General features: G+C 41.4%; 1 protein-coding gene across 1 annotated transcript in view; it reads right to left on the bottom strand.

Annotated features, from left to right (window-relative positions):
* LOC136114625 (F-BAR domain only protein 2-like) overlaps positions 1–18,048 on the bottom strand; it is a 142,943-nt gene that overhangs the window by 112,409 nt on the left and 12,486 nt on the right. Inside the window, exon 2 of the mRNA XM_071801643.1 lies at positions 9,392–9,483. Within this exon, the coding sequence (XP_071657744.1) occupies positions 9,392–9,483 (92 nt within the window). The remainder of the gene's footprint in view (positions 1–9,391; positions 9,484–18,048) is intronic.

Below are 18,048 nucleotides of genomic sequence, written 5' to 3'. Positions count from 1 at the left end.
GACTTTAGCTGCTCCTCATAGGCTACCCCTCCAAATCCTTCACCAACTTTGTAGCCCTCTTCTGGACACTCCCCAGTAGCTTTATATCCTTTTTATACTGTGGTGCCCAGAACTGCACACAGTGCTCCAGGTGATGCCGCACCAGTGCAGAGTAGAGCGGGACAATCACCTTCCTTGACTGGCTGGCAATGCTGTGCTTGATGCACCCCAGGACACAGTTGGCCCTCTTGGCTGCCAGGGCACACTCTTGGCTCATGTTCAAGTTGCCATCAACCAGAATCCCCAGATCCCTCTCCATGGAGCTGCTTTCCAGCATCTCGTCCCCCAGTCTGTATGTACAGCCAGGGTTGCCATGTCCCAGGTGCAAAATCTGGCACTTGCCCTTGTTGAACTTCATGCAGTTGGTGATTGCCCAGTTCTCTTATTTGTCCAGATCCCTCTGCAGGGCCTCTCTGCCCTCGAGTGTCAACAGCTCCTCCCAATTTTGTGTCATTGGCAAACTTACTAAGTATTCCCTCGGGTCCTGTGTCCAAGTCATATATGAAGACACTGAAGAGTTCTGGCCCTAAGATGGATCCCTGCAGAATCCTGCTAGCGACTGGTCACCAGCCCAACATAACCCCATTTATTAGAACCTTTTGAGCCCAGCCCATCAGCCAATTGCTCACCCACTGCATTGTGTGTTTATCCAGTTGTATGCTGGCCATTTTGTCCAGGAGGATACTGTGAGAGACAGTATCAAAGGCTTTACTGAAATCCAAAAAGATCTCATCGACAGGCTTCCCTTGATCAACTAGGTGGGTAACCTTGTCGTAGAAAGAAATTAAGTTTGTTAAGCAGGATTTCCCCCTCATGAACCCATGCTGGCTATATGTAGTATTTTTCCGAGTTACGTGAAGTCTGCTCTCCTCATGTCCAGAGTTGAGATCTTGGTATCAGTTTTCCTCCCATTAACATAGATTTTGAACCTGACTGGTTCATGGTCGCTGTGGTCAAGGGAGCCACTAGTCGTTATTTCTCCCACAAGGCCCTCTCTGTCAGTGAGAATCAAATCAAGGAAAGCACCTTTCCTGGTCGGTTCCCTTAGTACCCGCACCAAGAAGTTATCTTTCAGATGCTTTAGGAATCTTCTGGACTTGTTGGTCCCAGCTGTGTGGCATTCCCAGTTGACATCTGGCAAGTTGAAGTCCCCCATAAGGACAAGGGCAGATGACTTATAAGTATCCCTTAGTTCCTTAAAGAATAAGTCATCAGTGTCGTCATCCTGGCTGGGTGGCCTATAGTAGACACCCATAACAACAACCGCTATTCTGTCCCTTAATCCTTACCCAGAGGCTCTCAGCTTTGCCGTCACAAACTGCCAGCTTCATGGATTCCAGTCCCTCCACTACATACAATGCCAACACCCAGTTCTCCTATCCTACCCTTTTTCTAATTATTCTAATTCCTACTGTTTCTAATTTTTTTTTTAAGAACTTTCTCTGAATACATTCTGATTTCTTTTGGATAAACTCTTCCCTACCTAAAAGTTTCATTATGTTTTCCTGCACTTAAACCCACATTTTTACTTGTCTTTTGGAGATTCAAAATCTAAGGGTCCACATAGATTTCCTCCTTAGAGCACGTGTTGGGTCAATTGCCATGGAACAGCAGTCACAATGTATCACAGAATGTTAGGGACTGGAAGGGACCTCAAAAGATCATCTAGCCCAATCCCCCTGCCAGAGCAGGAACACCTAGATGAGGCTACACAGGAAGGCGTCCAGGCGGGTTTTGAATGTCTCCAGAGAAGGACACTCCACAACCCTCCTGGGTAGCCTGTTCCAGTGTTCTGTCACCCTCACTGAGAAGAAGTTTCATCACATATTTAAGTGGAACATCTTGTGTCTTCCAGTTTGTACCCATTGACACTTGTCCTACCGCTGATTAGCACTGAGAAGAGCCTGACTTCATCCTCGTGACACTCACCCTTTATATATTTGTAAACATTAATGAGGTCACCCCTCAGTCTCCTCCAAGCTAAAGAGACCCAGTTCCCTCAGCCTTTCTTCATAAGGGAGATGCTCCACTCCCTTGATCATCTTTGTTGCCCTGCGCTGGACCCTCTCCAGCAGTTCCCTGTCCTTCTGGAACTGAGGGGCCCAGAACTGGACACAATATTCCAGATGTGGTCTCACCAGGGCAGAGCAGAGGGGAAGGAGAACCTCTCTCGATCTACTAACCACCCCCCTTCTAAGACACCCCAGGATGCCATTGGCCTTCCTGGCCACAAGGGCACAGTGCTGGCTCATGGTCATCCTGCTGTCCACCAGGACCCCCAGGTCCCTTTCCCCTACGCTGCTCTCTAATAGGTCATTCCCCAACTTATACTGGGACCTGGGGTTGATCTTGCCCAAATGCAAGACTCTACACTTTCCCTTTCCCCTGTTATATTTCATTAAATTTTTCCCCGCCCAACTCTCCATCCTGTCCAGGTCTCTGGATGGCAGCACAGCCTTCTGGCGTGTCAGCCACTCCTCCCAGCTCAGTGTCATCAGCAAACTTGCTGATAGTACACTCTATTCCCTCATCCAAGTCATTGATGAATATATTGAATAGTACTGGTCCCAGTACTGACCCCTGAGGCACTCCATTAGATACAGGCCTCCAACTAGACTCCACCCCATTGACCATGACTCTCTGGCTTCTTTCCTTCAGCCAGTTCACAGTCCACCTCACATTCATGTGAGGTCATCATGGCAGTGAGTCCCCTGGAAGTCCTTCCCTCAATCTTTTTCACCTCCCTATTATTAGGGTTAAGATATACACTATTTTAATTTTCTACTCTATATAGATACTCAATATGTAGCATCAACTTCGAAGCACCCTGGATTTGAGCAAATACTGTAATTGTCTTTCTTGAAAATCCAAAAGCTTGAAGAAATTTCTTTGCTGCTTTGTAATACCTTTATTCAGGGGCAGAAGAGGAAAATAAAACAGAGATGATGAATTCACCATTCTCTCAAGTTACCACGACTATAACCACTTATTACTGAGGCGGATGTTATTTCCCCTTCACAATAACACTTTACAATCTAAAAGAATTTTCTTATGAAAATATGAAACAAAGTAGTAGCAGTCACCTGAAACTTTGACAGAGGAGCACGTATTTAAACCTACTGAATTTCCAAAATAACAATCCAGTCAGTTAGACAATTTGGAGAATGGGATTAAGTTGGAAAATGCAGTAATTCATGTAAACATTTAAAATCTCACCTACAAAAAAAACTACAAAGTTTTTAACTATAAAAAAATAAATATCAAAACTTTTTCTTCCTTCTACATATGTAAGCATTCTTGATGATCTGAAAAAGTTTAAGTTTCCAAGGTTTGGAATTCTTGCTCACTGCATAGCAACAAGCACATATGGACAGATAACCAGAAGAGACACTAATGGTTTTTTAATTACCATGATCTGCAGACAAGTGCTCTAGGGTGATGCACAGTGGGGCTTCCTGAACTAGAGGAACCACAGGGGGAGCAGGGAGACTTGCCAGAAGCCCAGAGGCCAAGCACTCCCACATGTATAAAAAAAGCCCTTAGGGAACAGTAGCAACCAGAAACACCAGCAGTTCACACAGAAGGCCAGGTAGGAAGGGCACTGTAGTTCTGTCAGCTCGACCAGGGAGCAATGGTATCCACCCGGCAGAAAGCCACAGCCTCTCTAAGCTCTGCACCCACCATGACTGACACAGCTTCCCAGATAGAGCTCCAATGGGAACACACTGCCACCCAGGTGTCAGGCTGCAGAGTGTGCCCTACTCTTATGCCAGTACCAGACAGCAGCAGTAAGCACACCTGTGGAGGTGTGCCCAGGTAGAGGAACTCCTCTGCTTAGTGACAGAGCTCTGGGAGGAGGTGACTAGTTTGAGGAGTATCAAGGAATCCAAGGGAAAGACTACTGAAATCACATCCTACCTTCTTTGAGACAGGTCTATCAGGCAGACAGGACACGTGATATAAAGGATTCCCTCTGCTCTCTCCACCTAGCTGAACATGGTGACTTAAGGGATAGGGGGCAATGGCGACAAGTTCCTGCCCAGTGCAGCAGGTGCATCTCCTCCATGACTACCCCACCTTCCCAAGTGCCCTTGCATAACAGGTATAAGGCTCTGCAAATGGAACCAAACAATGACAAGGGCAATGGTTCATCTAGGTTGGAGCTGTCACCGAAATTAAGTCAGCCTACACCATGCATCAAAATAGCTTCCATAAAGAAAAGATGGATTATTGTTATAGGAGACTCCCTTCTGAAGGGAACAGAAGGTCCAATACACAGATTAGATCAACTTCTTAGGGAAGACTACTGCTGCTGCCCTGGGTTAAAGATGTGAAGAGAAAGCTTTCAACCCAGGTATGGCCCTCAGATTATTATCCACTATTTATTTTTCCAGTAGGTAGCGATGAAGTTGCAACAAGAAGTCGAGGGCAATCAAGAGAGACTTCAGGACCTTGGGATGATGGCCAAGGGATCAGGAGCACAAGTAGCATGTCCTCCTCTACCCTTCCAGTTGCAGGGAATGATGAGGGAAGAAACAGGAAGATCCAGCAGATCAATACCTGGCTCCGAGCATGGTGTCATCATCAGGATTTTGGGTTTTCTTGATCATGGGTCAACACCAGGCAACAAACAGGGTACACCTGTCTCAAAGGCAGAAAAGGATCTTTGTGGAAGAGTTAGCAGGGCTCATTGAAAGAGCTTTAAAGTAGATTTGAAGGGGGAAAGGGATAAAACCAGGCTCACTAGAGATAAGCCTGGGGGTGGCATGCCAATGTTTGATGGACAGTGTGCTAACAAGTTCCTTTGGTCTGCCGTCTCAGTGGAGGTAGGGGTTGGAGATACACATGGCAGCAAAGACACAATTATCAACATACAACAGTTACAAATACTATCAAACAAAATATGCTGTTGATGACCAGTTGGGCATGTATATCTACATTTGTTTTATCAACTGACTTCCCAGAGCATTCTGATGTACTGGTAACACACTATGAATATCTGAGTAAATTAATTTTCATTGATTTGAAAATATGTCTTTGATTGGAATCTCTTAAACGTTTAAACTGAAATGGGAATATGTGCATTGACAGTTTCTTCTGATCAAAGGGTTTCTTTTTTATGATGCTTACAGACAACTGGTACAGAAAAATGTTTGAAAGACTTCTGGAGAAAAGCCAACAATACCTATTTAGTTCCTAGCTAAGTACAATGGTTTCTTACACAAACATTTTAGGTGTTAAATGCATACAAACACAAGACATTTCACCTACAAATTCTTACCAGCATTTAAAAGAAGAGGAAAAAAAATACACACACCACAAAACCAAAAAAAACCAAACAAACCACACACACCACACTGCAGGAGCAGTTCAATCTTCTTATACAGGGTGTTTCAAAAAGATGTACCCAATTTCAAATTGAAATTACTTTGAAATTGGGTCCATCTTTTTGAAACACACTGTATTTTAACTTCTTTTATTTTAACTTCCTTAACAACATAATTTCTACATGCTTTATCAAGAACAGAACAAAGACACCCATCTTTCAGCAGACAGATATCCTGCCCCACCCAAGATTTACCAACATTTAGCAGATTGTCTACCACAAAATTCACTCTTTCAGGAGATATATATCTGAACCTCCTAGAAAGCAAGACTGACTGAGCAAGTCTTTCCTATTCATAGTAGTAGAATATCTGGACAAATAGCAATAAAGAACTGTAGATCCAGCTGTCCCTCAGTTCTTTTAGTACTTGACCATTAAGAAATACTTGAAAATTGAATTGGTATTGAGTAACTGAACAGAGCCAAAGGGGAAACCTTCTGTTTCTTCTAGGAATTTCCAGTTTTGTTTTTTCAGAGGAAACAACTTTGCAGTTTCAGAAAGTTCTCACAGAAGTTTTGAAAGAAAGTTTTTCATTAAAATGCTTAAGTAGACTACACACACACACAAGAAAAACACATTCAACACACATTTTTCCACATCCTAGACATTTTTTCTTTTTTAATTATTACTGTTTCTAAGGCTGGAAAAAAAGGAACAATACTCTTCCCTGACTAGGCTGCCCACAACCAAAACACTATTCTGAACAGCACAACTAATGGATACTGACTTCATACAGATGTGTCCTTTGTGCCCTAAGCAGTCTGTACATCCAAATACACTCAACTGTCTTTTTCTCTTTTATGCCACTCTCATAAAAAAGCAAATATTTTGGCTAGTCTGGAGACTCCAACAATGCCGACTGACCAATTGACAACTGTACATAATTTGACAGTACTCTAACTTCTTGTAAGTATTATCACCAACTCAGATGTGTCTCTTTTACCTAGCCAGCAATTTTCAGTTTTCAGTCTCTTGTATCTCCACATCTGAAAAAAACTGGCCAATTTGTTCAGATGGAATGGAAGGGCACACATGAAGAAATTGAAAATATATGTAAGCTTAGTTTTCATAGGGAACAGCTCAGAAAAATCAGGTGTAAGTAGGGCATAAAAACACTAGATCTAGGAGGCTCCTAATTAATCTTGTTCATCCACTTACAATTTCTAGCAGAAAAGAGTACTGCAAAATAATATTCAGACTACAGGAGGGGAACAGATAATTGTGTGCAACATCTCTTAATTTCTTTGCAATAAAAAAAGATATAAACCAGAATACAGTCAAGACAATCAGATTGTTGTAAAATACTGCTGAAGTACTGCCCAATACAATTTCATCTGAGATCAAGAATTTGATCCACATGAATAAGTGTGTGCTACTGAACCATATTTATTTCCTGGGAAATAGACTGACATACTGGAATAACATCACAATGGTAGTGGAAGGGCTTCACTGCCTAGATATGAACACTCAAACATTTTTACTGAAGTGAGGACCAAATATTTAAAGTCCATCTATTTCTCTGAAACTACAATCTATATGCCACAAACTACCACTAGCTTAGACTAAGATCGATCAGTGATACACCCTTGACTTGAAAAGAAACATCTATTTGGCATTTAACTTTTTCTTTGTGGTGTGGTTTGGTTTTTTTTTTGGGGGGGTGGGGTGGGGTGGTTGTTTTTTGGGGGCTTTGTTTTTTTTATTTTTCTTTTTTTTGTGCTTTTGTTTGTTTGTTTTGTGGGTTTTTTGTTTGTGAAGTTTTTTTGTTTGTGGTTTTTTTGGTCAGCCTGGTCTACCAAGAAAAAACAGAGCTGTAGAAAACACAATGGAACAGACAGGATACCGGGTTTAATATCTGACAGGGAAAAGATCATCAGAAAGGACTGAACCCATTGCTGCTAGTCTGCATCACTGACAGATATCTTCCAATCTCAGGGCAAGTTGTTCTTAAGGAAAGTATAGTGAGGCCTTGTCAAATAAATTAAAATGTAGTGCTAAGATTCTAGTGAATCTCAGTGTGTTAACTAGAACTGAAATTTTTCATATATTTTACCAAAAATGCTGTAGGTAAGATGGCTGCACATCTCTTTGGCATGTCCTGATCTATTCACAAGAAGAGAAACTTAATTTCTCAATCTCTCATTGAGGATAAGTGCCCATGTGGATCCTCATGTGTTCCTAGATGGTCATTAATCTTTAGTCTTAAATGTTATTTCAACTTGTTTACTTGGAAAATAAAATATTATCTCCTTCTTGCCAAACCACTAGAATTAATTAGCAGAAACTTCAGCTAAAACAATATGCGAAGAAAGGTCCAAATATTTTATTCATTGATTGTAAAGACACATCTCATTTAAAATTTCATTTGAAGGAGCTGATAGAGTAAAAAATAAACTAGAATGTCCCATTCTTTTTACTGGTAATTTTGTGTAGAATGAACTGACAAGTTTTATTTATGTCATCATAATAAAGCAAAGAATCCAAGACAGATATAGTATCAAGTTACTTTTACCCATTTACTTAAGACCTTTCACCTTAGGATCAGTATGAATAAAATGGAGCATCCCCAACCCCCCCCCCCAAAAAAAAAAAAAACAACATAAAGGAGATGAGAAGCAGAGTAAAATTCTGATCTACATATGGAGATAAATCAAAACACAACAGATGTAAAACTAATAAAATTAAATATGTGTCCAGGTGATGTACAGCTTAGGTCTATGACTTACTACTATAAAAAAAGAGTCAGGCACTCACAAAGATAACACAAGGCAAACTTTTATAACACTCAATATTAAAAGCAGTTTTGAAATAAAAAAAAATAAATAAAATAAACAATCATTTTTAGCAGCTTGTGAAGCCCTAAACATTTAATACTAAACATCAACAGCATGACATCCCTCCACTAAATCCAAAACTCACTAAATTCAGAACCCTGTCTGGCTTCGTAATGTGTTTTCTAGAATCAGGGATTCTTGAAACACAACATTCTTTGGTTTGTGCAGTCCTTCTAACAAGAGACTGGCCATCACATACAGACTCTGGAATTCACCTGTTTCACTTCATGGAAAGATTTTTGACATTTTCTCCACTTCAACTCACTTTGAAACTATGCAAATGTCAGCGGCACCGATTACTTGCCAGATCCATGATGGTTACACTTTATGGAAATTTGTTTTAAAAATACTTTGTTGAGGTCTATTTCAGGCCAAAACTGAAATTTTGATGAAAAAAAAATCCAAAATACAAAGGCTGGGTTTTTTTGACAGCTTTTACTGCAAGAAAGCTTCAGTGAAAAAGGTCCTCAATTAGCCTCTTACAAGTTTTTTCCATGCATCATCAGGTGTCAGTAACTGAATAAGACAAAATTCTGAAGCAGACATATCATTAATTTCATACAGAATGGAAATTCTTATGTTCAAAGTAGCAGCAGCAGTCATCTTTTATAAAGATAACTTCCTTCTGTTCAGGAAGTTGTCACACATTTGCAGATTTCAGTTCTGTCCCTTCCATCCCATAAAGAAGAACCTGGGTTATTTTCTATGTATTATTTTCTTGTCCATACATGGCACTCCCTTTTCTTTAACCAACCTAGTTTATCAACATCTTGATCTGAAAGTATATTTTTTAAGATCATGCTAGAACTTGTTAATACCTCTAATTCTACATCTATGGTCAAAAGCTTTGAAAGACTGCTGGACGCCTAATGTGACATTTCTAGATTTTTACTCTTGTTTTTTAATTCAAAGCTAAAAATTAGATGCTTGTTATTAATTGATCCATAAGAGTCACTATTCAGTTCTAAGTGAATGGAATACACTTAATGTTCTTGTAGGATATGATAGATATTTTCAAATGCTCACTGATTTTTATATATTTTTCATGCTACTGTAACACATAATGATATACTTAAATAAAAAGCACAAACAGTATATTAAAAAGCCAGTATTAGCAAGGATGAATACTTACCTTTCTCTTATGAAGTCTGCTAAGTCTTTTGTTGACAAATGTCCATGTTTCATGTTGTGATAGAGGACATCAAAGCCATTGTTCCTTTCCCCCTAAAGATTGATAACAAAAAGAAAGTAGAACTACAACATGCTAGGACAATTACAAAAAGTCTAGAACCTATGCATTTTAATAACTGATCAAGTTTAATGAAGTGAATGATTTCTAATGCTTTAGTTTTTTACCAATTTCTATTAGTTCCCTTCAATCCCTTACATGTAAATCAAATGAAAATCACCTCAGCAGCCACTACTACCCTTTCAATGACAACTTTTCTATCACATATTTCCAGACTTCATTTATTTTCTAGATTTCTACAGGCCCTATATTCTTTCACTTCCCATCTTATTAAACACATACTTAATACTGCAGTCCCTCTTCATTCTTTCATATCTTTCATTATTTCACACTTTGGGATCACTGGAAATCCCACCTCCCCAATTCTTCATACTTCATGTTTTTTGTAAAATTTATAAAATTCACTAACTTCTTCCCTCTCACGGGTAACTTCCCTTTGTCTACTCTTTAGTTTTAAAACTTAAAACATTTTCCAATCAGTAAGGCATATCTCACCATTAAAATTGAGGCACTGCCCTAAAAACTGATTAATAAACTTAACCAGCTTATCACCTCTGGCACCACTGGTGAACTTTCACCAAACAGGAGAAAGCAACAATAAAAATGAAAGGAAGGCGAGGCAAGGTATGGCTTAACATTGCTGCTAGAAGAGTTTTCCTGTCAAACTATCCATTCCCCTCCTGCCTTCCAAAAGCTTCAGATCCATAACACTGCTGCTGCTGCTAAAAATGCAGAAGCATGCCCTCAGAAAAATAACATGCATGTTCATGTTGGAACAGAAAGAGGATGGGAAGCAAAATCCTGGAGGTTTCACAATGGCAGCTCTACATCTCCAGTGAAAGAAGCCTGAGGATTGGGTCAGACATCACTCCTATAATTTCTGCCCTTTTTGTTCTGGAAAAATTTGTTTGTGCAGCCATAAGGCACACCTGATTGGGGAAATTATACAGCTGAAAAATAAAACTAGAAAATAAAAAATAAAGATCAGTGATTGAGATCACTATGAGGACATGAACAACTGCATTGCTCAGCAAAAGAGATGGGAGCAAGGAGTAGGCAGCAGGCAGGGATCTGCCAGCTTAAGTGAAAGCAGCCACAGGTAGAGGAACCTCACAGTAGCCACAGTAGTAGGCCAACTTATGTGAAGCTTTAACTGTACTAGGATTATTTGCTTTACTTCTTCCAAGCACTGGGGAAAACAAAAAACAAACCAAAAGAAAGAAACGTCTATAAAATGACCACTCCTAAGTCTGCAGTAAGTTGTAGCCTTAAAAAGTTCATGAAAACGCAGATAAGTTTAGCTAAGTGCAATTACAGAAAAGTCTGTAAAAAGTACAAGCAGAACTAAATTGAATATGCTAAAACACAAAAAAACTTTAAAAGGACTATCGACGGAGTAAGGTTTTTATGTTTGAAAAATAAAAGGAAGAACACCAACTATTAAGAAATGCGATTTTTTTTAATGTAGTCTTACTATTCTAAGTACCAGTCTAATCACAATAATTCAATAAACTGTTTGGAGTAGTTAATGATAACAAATATGCTGCTATACTAATACTTCTTCGAACACTTAGCATATGGGAAACACAATTAAGAACTAATAACTAGCAAATTAGGTTTGAGGAAGCCAGATCCACTTTTATTAAAAAAAAAATCATCTGCAAATGCAAAATGTAAAACAATTTCACTCCCCTTTTATTCCTATCTAACCAGTTTGAAGCTCAAAATAATTTTAACTACTGGTACACTAATAGGTATCTTAGTAACTTTCTGCATTTATTCAATATAAACCCTGAATGCCACTGCATTACAAAACCACCAGAACAACTCTGTAATTAAGACCTGCTGCTGAACTTTTTTAAAAGCAACTTTTCATAATGGGGTAGCTTTTAATCTTTTCCATACTGGAGCTCCATAAATTTCCTGACAGTTTAGAAATACAGGAAGGGTAGCATATCCATGACCCAGCCTCTGGCTGCAGCCTTCCTAAGGGCTGGTAATCTAACAGAAATTTAACTTTGCAAACCTTTACAGAATGGAATGAGCCAGAAAAAGCAATTCCCATCATCATCTTTCCTAACTGTAACTGAAGATTACTGCAAACAAACTAGATTTTCCACTTAAAAGAAGTTTTCAGATCAGTCCTACTCTTGTTCTTGACTTCACACTGAATAGCAGAAAGCTAAGAAAGAAACGGAACAGATGCTTTCCTCAATTAACAAAGTCTCCTGAAAGCCACACCTTTTATATGTTATCAGCAGTTATCAAAGCCTAAGAGGCTATGTGAAAAATATATTAAGGTTTAAACAAAGCAGTAAATCCAAAGTAGACTCCCAGATTTGAAGGCCTAAGTGTCTCAAGTTTGCCAAAGCTAAACGATGTTTTCACAAACATCTATTAGGTTGGAGCAAATGGAATAGCATTGTTGAAATTTGTCATTTGATACTGAATACACCCTTAAATAAATGTGGTTATGTTACACATCATTTTAATACACTTTTTTCCCTTTATGTGTGGTGGTTTTGTTTGTTTGTTTGTTTTTTGGTTTTTTGTTTTGTTTTTTACTACTGACAGTATACTTACTGTTTATATTTATTTTAGGCTATGGAAATGATGTTAGACAAAAAGCAAATTCCAGTGATTTTCTTATTTGAGTTCAAAATGGGTTGTAAAGCAGCAGAGACAACTCACAACATCAACACATTTGGCCCAGGAACTGCTAACGAACATACAGTGCAGTGGTTGTTCAAGAAGTTTCTCAAAGTAGACGAGATCCTTGAAGATGAGGAGCGTAGTGTCCAGCCATCGAAGTTGACAATGACTAACTGAGAACAATCATTGAAGCTGATCCTCTTACAACTACACGAGAAGTTGCCAAAGAACTCAACGTCGACCATTCTACGGTCGTTCGGCATTTGATGCAAATTCGAAAGGTGAAAAAGCTTGATAAGTGGGTGCCTCAGGAGCTGACCGAAAAAATCCAAAAAATCATCATTTTGAAGTGTTGTCTTATTCTACGCAACAACAAACCATTTCTACAACAGATTGTGACATGTGACAAAAAGTGGATTTTATATAACAACCAGCGATGACCAGCTCAGTGGTTGGACCAAGAAGAACCTCCAAAGCACTTTCCAAAGCCAAACTTGCACCAACAAAAGGTCACGGTCACTGTTTGGTGGTCTGCTGCCAGTCTGATCCACTAGTACAGGGGTGTCAAACTCATTTTTACTGGAGGCCACATGAGAAAATGAGTTTGACACCCCTGCACTAGAGTTTTCTGAATCCCAGCGAAACCATTCCATCTGAGAAGTATGCTCAGCAAACTGATGAGATGCACCAAAAACTGCAATGCCTGCAGCTGACATTGATCAACACAAAGGGCCCAATTCTTCTCCACAACAACACGCAAGCGCACGTCACACAACCAACACTTCAAAAGTGGAACGAATTGGGTTACAAAGTTTTGACTCATCTGCCATATTCACTTGACCTCTCTCCAACCAACTACCACTTCTTCAAGCATCTCATCAACTTTTTGCAAGGAAAACGCTTCCACAGCCAGCAGGATGCAGAAAATGCTTTCCAAGAGTTCATCAAATCCCGAAGCACGGATTTTTATGCTACAGGAATAAACTTATTTCTCACTGGCAAAAATGTGTTGATTGTAATGGTTCCTATTTTGATTAATAAAGATGTGTTTGAGCCTAGTTATCATGATTTAAAATTCATGGTTTAAAACTGCAATTATATTTGCAGCAACCTAATAGATTTCAAAACTGTTCAATTATTTACAAGTTACACAATCAAGAGTGCTGATGATTAACCTTATGACAGTTCTATAAATTCCATTATCTTCTACTTATTTTTGGAGACATATGTACCAATGTAGAAGTATGGTATCTCAGTGTAGAGAGCATACATTTTTCTGCTTAGGAAAAGCTATATGGCCTATCCACAACATTTAGTAGTTATTTTCATGAAGAACAGCTCAAACTATTCATACACTGAGCATCAGAGTTAAGGTTCTCTGTTTAGGACAGAGACGGAGATGTATGCTGCAGCTAAGAGGAAAAAAAAAAATCACAAAAAACAAGTATAGTTATATATCTACACGCATATCAGCCATAAACAGTTTATTTGTGCTTTGGTTGCTTTTCCTCAACACTAGCCCTCCCCATACACGATCTATAAAATTCTGTACATGGAAACTGTACATCTAGACAATTTTTCTTCATTACGTGTTTTTACCTGCTCCTTCCTGATGGCAACAGTAACAGCTGGAATCACAAAAAGTCCAGTACCAGCCTACTTAAAAATAAATAACGTTAGAAAAAATGTCATTCCCTAACTATTGTACCAATTAGTCTAAGATGAAATTGTATGAACTCTCTTAAGATATATATAGTTTACGTTGTATACTGTATAGTCATATTTCAGTAAGCATGACTAAAGGACCAAGCTCATGGCAAGGAGGACAGCCTCCACCCTGAAGAATAAAGGGTAGCCCTGGACTACCCAGATCATGCCAGCATTCCAGCCCTCCCAACACCTCTGTGAAACCCCCCAGTTATAGAATCATAGAAAGGTTTGGGTTGGAAGGGACCTTAAAGATCATCTAGTCACAACCTCTCAGCCTTCTCTTCTGCAGGCTGAACAACCCCAACTCTCTCAGCCTGTCTTCATAGGAGAGGTGCTCCAGCCCTCTGATCCTCTTTGTGGCCCTCCTCTGGACTCACTCAACAGGTCCATGTCCCTCCTATGATGGAGGCCCCAGAGCTGGATGCAGGACTCCAGGTGGGGTCTCACAAGAGCATAGTAGAGGGGGGAGAGTCACCTCCCTCAACCTGCTGGTTACGATTATTTTGATGTGGCCCAGGACACAGTTGGCTTTCTGAGCTGCAGTTACACATTACCAGGTCATGTTGAGCTTCTCATCAAACAACACCCCCAAGTCCTTCTCCTCAGAGCTGCTCTCAGTCCATTGTCCTCCACCCAGCCTGTATTTGTGCTTGCGATTGCCCCGACTCATGTGCAGAACCTTGCACTTGGCCTTGTTGAACTTCATGAGGTTTGCACAGGCCCACCTCTCAAGCCTGTCGAGGTCCCTCTGGATGGCATCCCTTCCCTCCAGTGTGTCAACTACACCACACAGCTTGGTGTCGTCAGGAAACTTGCTGAGAGTGCACTCAATTCCACTGTCCACGTCACCAAAGATGTTAAACAGTGCCGGTCCCAATACTGACCCCTGAGGAATGCCACTCGCAACTGCTCTCCACTTGGACATCCAGCCATTGATCACAACTCTTCGAGTGCAACCATCCAGCCAATTTCATATCCACCAAATGGTCCAACCATCAAATCCATGTCTCTCTAATTTAGAGATAAGGGTGTCGTGCAGGACAGTGTTGTCAAATGCTTTACACAGCTCCAGATGTGTAAAGATGACATCAGTTGCTCTTCCCTTATCTACCAACACTGTAAGCCCATTATAGAAGGCCACCTAATTTGTCAGGCACGATTTGCCTTCAGTGAAGCCATGTTGGATGTCACCAATCACCTCCTTATTTTCTATGTGCCTTACCATAGTAGTTTCCAGGTGGATCTGCTCCATGATCTTACTGGGCACAGAGGTGCAAAAGACTGGCCTGTAGTTCCTAGGGTCTTCCTTTTTTCCCCTTTTTAAAAATGGGGGTTATATTTCTCCTTTTCCAGTCAGTGGGAATTTTGCCAGACTGCCACAACTACTCAAATATGATGAATAGTGGCTTAGTAACTTAATCTGCCATTCCCTGAGGACCCATCCATCAGGTCCCATGGATTTGTGCACCTTCAGGTTCCTTAGATGGTCTTGAACCTGATCTTCTCCTACAGTGGGCAGTTCTTCATTCCCCCAGTCCTGACCTTGGTCTTCTGAATCTTGGGCAGTAGGGCTAGAGCAGTGTGGCTAGAGCAGGGGTGTCAAACTCATTTTCATGTAGGAGTAGTTACATTTATACAGTCCTAAAATTACATTTGGCCCTTTGAAGGCAACTGCGAGGCTGATGTGGTCCCCGGTGAAAATAAGTTGACACCCCTGGGCTAGAGCATTGCCAGTAAAGACTGAGGCAAAAAAAGTACCTCAGCCTTCTCCATATCCTGAGTAACCAGGTCTCCCGTTTCCTTACGGAGAGGACTCACTTTTTCCCTAGCCTTCCTTTTATCACTGATGTACCTACAGAAGCTTTTCTTGTTGTCCTTGATTTAATTCTATCAGGACTTTAGCTTTTCTCACCTGATTCCTGGCTGCTCAGACAGTTTCTTCTGTATTCCTCCCAGGTTACTTGTCCTTGCTTCCACCCTCTGTAGGTTTCCTTTTCATGTTTGAGTTTGTCCAGGAGCTCCTTGTTCATCTATGCAAGCCTCCTGGTGTTTTTGCCTGACTTCCGCTTTGTTGGGATGCATCGCTCCTGAGCTTACAGGAGCTGATCCTTGAATATTAGCCAGCTTTCTTGGGCCCCTCTACCCTCCAGGGCTTTATCCCATGGTACTCTACCAAGCAGATCCCTGAAAAGGCCAAAGTCTACTCTCCTGAAATCCAGAGTAGTGAGCTTGCTGTGCACCCCCCTCACTGCCCTAAGGATCATGAACTCCACCATTTCATGGTCACTGCAGCCAAGGCTGCCCTTGAGCTTCATATTCCCCACTAGCCCCTCCTTCTTGGTAAGAACAGGGTCCAGCACAGCACCTCTCCTCATTGGCTCCTCTATTATTTGGAGAAGGAAGTTATCATCAATACATTCCAGTAACCTCCTGGATTGCTTATGCCCTGCTGTGTTGTCCCTCCAACAGATACTGGCATGGTTGAAGTCCCCCATGAGAACCAGGGCTTGTGAACATGAGGCTGCTCCCGGCTCTAGAGGGCCTCATCTGCTCAGTATTTCTGGTCGGGTGGTCTGTAGCACACCCCCACTATAATGTCACCTGTTCCTGTCCTCCCTTTAACCCTGACCCATAAGCTCTTGGTCAGCTCCTCATCCATCCCCAGGCAGAGCTCCACGCACTCTAAACAGTCACTGACTCTATGTGACACGTCCTCCTTGTCTCCCCTGCCTGTCCATCCTAAAGAGCCTATATCCTTCCATTCCAACACTCCAGTCAAAGGAGTCATCCCACCATGTCTCCATCATGCCAACAAGATCATAGCCCTGCAGGCGTGTGTATGTCTCTATTTCCTTTTGTTTATTCCCCATGCTATGTGTGTTTGCAGAAAAGCATTCAAGTTGGGCCCCTGATGAAGTCCACTTTCTGGCTGGAATTCCTTCGTGTTGCTCTTCAGGTGCTCTCCTGCTGATCTATGATCCTTCTCCATGCTCTGGGCATCTATTGCTGGCACTGGCATCAAACTGGTAGAAGTGGGATGGACTGAAATTCCTCTCCCCTGGTAACTTTAGTTTAAAGCCCTCTTCACCAGCTTGGCAAGTCTGTGACTGGAGATGCTCTTGTCCTTCTCTGACAGATGGTCAGCAAGTCCCATGGTCTAAGTAGCTGAACCCCTGGCTGTAGTACCAGTCCTGTAACCATTTGTTGATTCAACTGGTCCTTTCAAACCCCTTCCCTTAGACCAGGACTGATGAAAAAACTACCTATGCTCCAGAGTCCCTTACCGCCACTCCCAGGGCTCTATAATCCTTCTTGATACTCCTCAGACTGCTCCTGGCTGTATCACTGGTGCCCATGTGATAACACAGCAGCACATAACAGTCAGTGGACTGTACAAGGCTTGGTAGTCTCTCAGTGATATGCCCGATATGAGCCCTCAGTAAGCAGTACACCTCTCTAGAGAGTGTGTCATGTCAGCAAATGGGTGCCTCTGTACCTCTCAGAAGAGAGTTGCCTACTACTATCACCCATTGCTTTTTCTTAGTTGCACTGGTTGTTATACAGGGAGCAGACTGGGCTGCCTTACTCAGCTCCAGTATCTCTCCTGATGTGACAGGTCTTTCCTCTTCAGTCTGCAGAGCAGTGAAGCAGTTCTTCAAGGGCACCTCAAGCTTCACAAAAGTCTCTTCCTCCTGCTGGTCCTTGCCATTGTGAGCTTCTGTTCTTCTACATTATTGCCCCCCCCCCCTTGTGGAAGATTTGAGGGATTTTCTTGAAAGCTAATGTGTGTAGGGGTTATTATTAGATGGAGATTTGTTATTAAAGTAGCCAGGCCCAAAAGAATTTCAAGGCCACCTTGGAAAGCTAAAAACACAACGTAAATCAACAGACCTATTAGCAGTGAGACTTGGGCGCGTGGACAGCTCGTGAACATGGACAATATCCAATCAGCTAATGCATGCTTGGAGCGTGGATGCGTGATCAGGAAATAACTGCATATATAAGGAGGCTTGTTTCTGTAATAAATGGCTTCACTTGAATTCATATTGGATTGTGTGGAGTCCATGAGTTTTCACCCTTGCAAGTGGTGATCCCGACATGTTGTGCAAGGACAATTTAGGGCGAGCGGACGACTGCTGCAAGGAGCAAGCCCCAGCTGGAGACGGCGCAGCTGGACC

Source organism: Patagioenas fasciata, chromosome W (assembly GCF_037038585.1).
Source record: "Patagioenas fasciata isolate bPatFas1 chromosome W, bPatFas1.hap1, whole genome shotgun sequence".
In the NCBI taxonomy this organism is placed as follows: Eukaryota; Metazoa; Chordata; class Aves; order Columbiformes; family Columbidae; genus Patagioenas; species Patagioenas fasciata.
The sequence above is the reverse complement of the archived record's forward strand: the minus strand, read 5'-3'. Positions and strand labels throughout refer to the sequence as shown.